We start from the raw sequence: 5,921 nt of genomic DNA, 5'->3' as shown, positions 1-5,921 counted from the left end.
CCACGTGACGTTCATCACGTGGCCGCTGTTTTGGTGTCCCCACGTGGCGGGAGTCACGCGCTCGCAGCACACGTGACCGGGCGGCACGGCGGCATGGCGCGGGGGTAACGGGCACCGAGCGGGGCACCCCGGCCCGGGGGCACGGGGACACCGGGACACCCCTCGGTGGGGGCGGTAGCGGGGCGGGGGGGCCTTCCGGCCCCGGCGGCGATGGGGACCGCAGGGTGACGGAGGCTCAGGGTGTCCGTGGGGCTCCCGGGTGGCGGTGGGGACGGTGGCCGGGGGTCAGGCGGGGTTCCCCGGTAGTGTGGGCTCGCGGGTCAGGCGGGGCTCCCCAGTGGCAGGGTAACAGGCTCGGACAGGCTCCCGGTGCTGGGACTCGGGGAGCTCCGGAGGGGCTCCCCAGACCCGGGCTAAGGCGTAGTCAGACGGGCTTCGGGCTCGGTCCCCGGTCGGTCCCGGTTCCCCACGGCTGTGCCATTGCCTGTGCTCCCCTGAGCCCTTTGCAGGTGTTGGGGGATCCCCGCCGTGCTGGCGCTGTGTGCGGCCGCCTGGAGCTGCGCCTCGGGGCTGGCGCTGGAGCGGGATCAGCCGTTCCGGTAGGTCCGGGGCGGGGGCCGGGCCGGGCCGGGCCAGCCTGAGGTGCCGGTGCTGGCCCCGCTCACCACCCGCCCTGCAGCGTGCCCCCCGGCTGGGCCCACGCCGGCCGTGTGGATGCCGGGCACCCGGTGCAGCTGACCTTCGCCCTGCGGCAGCGCGGCACTGCCCAGCTCGCCCGCCTGGTCCAGGCCGTCTCGGACCCTCGGTCCCCGCGATACGGTAACGGCCACAGCCCCGAGGCCCTAGACCCCCGGGGCCTGTGAGGGGATCTAACCCTCTGTGCCTCCCAGGGCAGTACCTGTCCCTGGAGCAGGTCAGGGACTTGGTCCAGCCTTCCCCAGCCACACTGATGACAGTTCTGAAGTGGCTGCAAGGCCATGGTGTAGAGGACTGCCGGAGTGTCACCACCCTTGACTTTCTAGAGTGTTACCTGCCTGCAAGGTGAGCTCTGAGGGCTGGAACTGGCTCTGCTGGCCTTGTGGTGGCTGTCCCTCTGTCTCACTACTGTCCCATCCAATGGTGGCTGTCCCTGTGTTGCAGTGCTGTCCCACTCGGCAGTGGCTGTCCCTCTCTCCCAGCCCTGTCCTGTCCTGTGGTGGCTGTCCCTGTGTCCTAGCACTGTCCCATCCCACAGTGGCTGTCCCTGTGTTGCAGCACGGCCGAGCGCCTGCTCCCCGGGGCCGAGTTCCACCGGTACGTGCAGGGCCAGCACAGCCTGGTGCGGTCCCCACTGCCCTACACTGTCCCCGCAGAGCTCGCCGAGCACCTGGACTTCGGTACGTCCCACCTGGGGGAGGTGAGGCTGCGGAATGCAGGTGCAGCTGCTTCTGGGGGGGCAGACCTCGCTCCTGCAGATCCCTGTTCCGTGGGATCCAGTGACCGTCCCACAAAAAGCGCAGGGGGTGCCAGGCTGAGGCTGTGGCTCAGCCTGGAAGGCTGAAGAGGCTCTTCCCCAGCCCAGGGCTGCATGGCTGGGCAATCCAAGCCCTACTGTTGGCCTGCCCATGTAGAAGTGGGGACAGTGATGGAGAGCCCAAGGGCTCTGTCCTGCCTTGCCCGGGCTCTGCGCCCTGACAGCCTCTCCTGTCCCACTGGGCTCTGCCGCAGTGGGTGGGATGCACCGGTTCCCCACGGAGCGCAAGGCAGGCAGCAGAGCCAGGGCCAGGAAGGACCCACAGCTGGCACGAGCGTCGTTCCACCTGGGCGTGACACCGGCCGTCCTGCGCCAGAGATACAACATGACAGGGGGGGACGTGGGGCTCCTGCCCAACAACAGCCAGGCCTGTGCACAGGTAACCACTGCCCGCTCCGAGGCCCGTGTGCTGTGGCAGTCCGAGGGATTGGTGCTGGTCCGGGGGTCTTGGGACAGCTGGGTGTCCCTTGGTGGCTGATGGTGCGCCTGGTGTAGCACAGACCCGTGCTGGGCAATTTCCTCCGTCAGGATCAAAATATTACCTTGTTTTTTCGAATGGAGACAACCTGTCCCTCTGTGTCCCACAGTTTCTGGAGCAGTACTTCCACCAAGCTGACCTGGCTGAGTTCATGCAGCTGTTTGGCAGTGGCTTTGCCCACCGCACGCAGGTGGACCGGGTGGTGGGACATCAGGGCCGTGGCAAAGCCGGGCTGGAGGCCAGCCTGGACGTGGAATACATCATGAGCACAGGTGCCAATGTCTCCACCTGGGTCTTCAGCAACGCAGGTACTGGGAAAGAGCCCCAAGGGGCAGGGGGAGCACCTGGAGGGGGAAGGAGAGCACCCAGAGGGAGGAGGGGAGTGCCCGGAGCACGGAAGGGAACACTTGGAGGTGCGAGGGAGGGGGCTGGAACGGGAGAGGAGAGTGCTCAGAGGAGCGAGGGGAGAGCTTGCAGGGCTGTGCAGACAACTGGCCATAGTACAGCTCCAGGTGCTTTCCCAGCTGCTCTGAGGGTGCACCCTGTGTGCTCCCCAAGTCAGAGCTGGCACCGCATTCCCAGCTCCTGGGAACATCACTCCTGCTGTGTGTAGTGACTTTGGACTGTGTGAACCCTCAACGTCCAGAGTATCCTGAAGCAGGGATTTAATTGCTGGCACCATGCAGAGCAGCTGCCCTGCTCAGTCCCATGAAGGAGGGCACAGCCCTCCTCCCCTGGGGTTTTCAGCTCTGCTGCAGATGAGCTCCCACCCACGAGTCTCCCAGTGGAGCAGATGAGGGAGAGTGAGGAAATTTAGGAAAACAAATTGCCAAACAGCCTGCACAAACACAAACAGGGCACAGTGCTAGGGGCAGTGTCCCTGTCCCAGATTGGGAACTGGCTGAGCAGGTGAGTGCCACAGGGACAGTGGCCCTGCCCGATGGTGACAGTGACAGCAGACGAGCGCTGCCCTTCCCTCCGCCCTCACACAGTTACTGTGTGGGAAGGGTGCAAGTGCAGTGACAGAGGTGACTGAGAGTGAGTGGGGGTGGCTAGGGCTCTGCTCCCCTCCCAGTGGAGAGGGCTGGAGGGCAGGGAGGGACCTGGCAGGTGGAATGTGTGGAGGTGGCACCTGCACCACTCTGCTGGGACCTGTTGCCAGAGGAGGAGCTGAGGCCCCGCTGGGTCCACAGGTGCCCATGTGGCTGCAGCCCTGGGGCAGAGTCTTGGAGAGGGGTGTGAGTGTAACCCCCTGTCGTGGGCTAATGATGGCCCTCTTGCCAACGCCATGGGCTGAGCTGAAGCTCAGTGCCGTGCAATGTGAGGAGCCCCAGCATGAGCTCACGGAGCTCCAGGCCGGATGTGCTGTGACTCCATGGCCCACAGGAAGGAGCACGTGGGGCTGCCCTGCGTAGGAAGGTGCTGGTGCTGATGAGGCAGGGCTCCTCGCGCTGTCCCCCATCCCTGATGTTGGAGGAACTATCCCTTGTGTCCCTTCCCCGATGTCCTTGCAGGGCGCCATGAGAGCCAGGAACCCTTCTTGGCCTGGCTGCTGCTGCTCAGCAACATGTCAGCGGTGCCCTGGGTGCACTCGGTGAGCTACGGGGACGACGAGGACAGCCTGTCCTACGCCTACATGGAGCGCGTCAACACCGAGCTCATGAAGGCGGCAGCCCGCGGCCTCACCATCCTGTTCGCCTCAGGTGGGCCGGGGCTGCCACGCCGAGCTGCAGCACCGAGTGGGGTGGGCAGGGCTGCCTGGGGTGCCGTGGGCACCTGTCACCTGTTCCTGTGTCGGCAGGTGACGACGGAGCTGGCTGTCGGCGGGAGCACAGCGGGAACCACACGTTCCGGCCCAGCTTCCCGGCCTCCAGGTGGGCGCGAGGGGTCAGCGCAGCCCCGCGGGGTCTGAGCCCCTGCAGGGTCACCGGGGGTCCTCACCAGCGCGCCTGCAGACCCCAGAGCTGCAGCCTGTGCAGCCCCGGGGGTTGGTTGGGTTTGTGGGGCGAGGTTGTGCTACCAGAGGGGGCTGTCGGTGGCTGCTGAGCCCAGGCAGCCGTGTGCCCACCTGCAGTGTCCCCGTCTCCCCAGCCCCTACGTCACCACTGTGGGTGGCACGTCCTTCAAGAACCCCTTCCTGGTGACAGAGGAGGTGACAGATTACATCAGCGGGGGCGGCTTCAGCAACATCTTCCCCATGCCTGAGTACCAGGTGAGGGACCCCTGCACTGCCAGGCTGGGGGCTGCAGGGTTAGGGTTGGGCTTGGGGAGGATTTGGGATTCGGGCTTGGGGATGCCCACGGGCCGTGCTGTCCCCAGGCCGCTGCTGTCGGGCGTTTCCTGCGCTCAGCCTCGAAGCTGCCGCCCAGCTCCTACTACAACAGCAGCGGCCGCGCGTACCCCGACCTGGCTGCGCTCTCCGACAACTACTGGGTGGTGACAAACCGCATCCCGCTGCCCTGGGTGTCGGGGACCTCGGTAAGGAGCTCAGCCCCCGCCCCCTGCGGTGCAGCGGGACCCTGGGCTCAGGGGTTGTGCCCACGCAGGCGTCCACGCCGGTGGTGGCGGGCATGGTGGCACTGATCAACGACCGGCGCCTGCAGCGGGGGCTGGCACCCCTGGGCTTCCTCAACCCTGCGCTCTACCAGCTGCAGAAACAAGGGCATGGTGATGCGTTCTATGATGTGAGTGGGGCAGGGAACGGGTGCTGGAGGGGCTGTACTGGGGCTGAGGGGACTTTGGGTGTCCTGAAGTGTTGGGCTGAGGCCTGGGGTGGGTCTGTGTGCTCCCAGGGCTGGGCTGGGGGCTGACGGGGCTGTCCTGGGGCTCCTGCTCCCAGCGCTGTGGCTGGGGCAGGGCCAGCAGTGTCCTCCTGTCCCTATAGCCTTCCCGTGGGAGGGGTGTCCTGGGGGGTCCCCATGGGCTCCTGTGAGCTTTGTGGGGCAGGTCCTCTTGTGTGGCCAGGGCAGCAGCGTCCAGTGACTGCAGCAGTCCCAGGGTCCAGCTGAGCATGCTGTTCCATGTTGCCAGTGTCCGGAGGGGACCCTGGGCAGGGGCAGCCTGTGCCATGGCGGGTGTTGTGGGGGTCCCTGTCCCTGGGATTCCTGTGTCAGGGACGGCTGTCCCGGGTTCCCGGGGACTGCGGGCAGGGTCCCTGTGGCCATGGTACCCCTGTCCCGCATGGTCCCTGTGCCCCGGGCTCCTGTCCCAGGGCTGTGTGGGGCTCCTGTGCTCCGGAGGTCGCTGTCCCGAGACTCGGGGGGCGGCCCCGAGCCCCCGTACTGATGCTGGTCCCCGCAGGTGATCCAGGGCTGCCACCTGTCGTGCCTGGACGGCACCGTGCAGGGCCAGGGCTTCTGCGCCACCCCCGCCTGGGACCCGGTCACGGGCTGGGGCACCCCCAACTTCCCGCGCCTGCTGCGGGCGCTAGGGCCGCGCTGACCAGGACAGCGGGAGCAGACAGCGGGGCCGAACAGCGGGAGCGGGCAGCGGGAGCGGACGCTGTGACCGGACGCCGGGAGCGGGCAGCGGCACCGGGCCGCGAGCGGCGCGGAACCGGGGGCGGGGCGGGGGCGGAGCAATAAACGCGCGAAGCCCCGCCCACCGTCTTTGTTTGTGCCCGTGCCTCCGCCAGGGGGAGTGCGGAGCGATGAGCGCCGGAGGGCGGGACCAATGGGGGCGGGGCGGGGACCCGGCAGGGCCAATGGGCCGTCGAGAGGGGCGGGGCGGAGGAGCCGCGGGGCCAATAGAGCGGCGTGGCGCGCGCAGGCGCGGAGCGGAGGCTGGTGCCGGGGACCATGAGCGGCAGCGCCGATCCCGACCCCGCGCCCGCGGTTCCGGCGGCTCCGCCGGGCCCCGCCGAGGGCAGCAAGCCCAGCCCGGCCGCCGTGGGCAGCGCCGGGCCCGGGGCGGCGCCAGCTGCGGGGGGCG

The 5,921-nt window shown here is 68.0% G+C and overlaps 2 protein-coding genes across 2 annotated transcripts in view; both read left to right on the top strand.

Annotated features, from left to right (window-relative positions):
- Window positions 1-5,592, top strand: TPP1 (tripeptidyl peptidase 1). The gene is made up of 13 exons (XM_041470349.1): window positions 1-104; window positions 510-599; window positions 680-819; window positions 891-1,041; window positions 1,255-1,376; window positions 1,708-1,892; window positions 2,101-2,299; window positions 3,506-3,694; window positions 3,793-3,865; window positions 4,083-4,203; window positions 4,311-4,469; window positions 4,538-4,675; window positions 5,292-5,592. Exons 1-13 carry the CDS (start codon window positions 94-96, stop codon window positions 5,430-5,432), a joined length of 1,719 nt encoding a protein of 572 aa, XP_041326283.1. The 5' UTR covers window positions 1-93; the 3' UTR covers window positions 5,433-5,592.
- Window positions 5,593-5,731: 139 nt separating this feature from the next.
- Window positions 5,732-5,921, top strand: part of TAF10 (TATA-box binding protein associated factor 10) — a 1,759-nt gene continuing 1,569 nt past the window's right edge. Inside the window, 1 exon segment of the mRNA XM_041470359.1 lies at window positions 5,732-5,921. Coding sequence (XP_041326293.1) covers window positions 5,789-5,921 — 133 coding nt within the window. The 5' untranslated portion in view covers window positions 5,732-5,788.

Source organism: Pyrgilauda ruficollis, unplaced genomic scaffold (genome assembly GCF_017590135.1).
Source record: "Pyrgilauda ruficollis isolate IOZ18807 unplaced genomic scaffold, ASM1759013v1 scaffold244, whole genome shotgun sequence".
NCBI classification, from domain to species: domain Eukaryota; kingdom Metazoa; phylum Chordata; class Aves; order Passeriformes; family Passeridae; genus Pyrgilauda; species Pyrgilauda ruficollis.
This window is presented reverse-complemented; position numbering and strand designations above follow the sequence as displayed.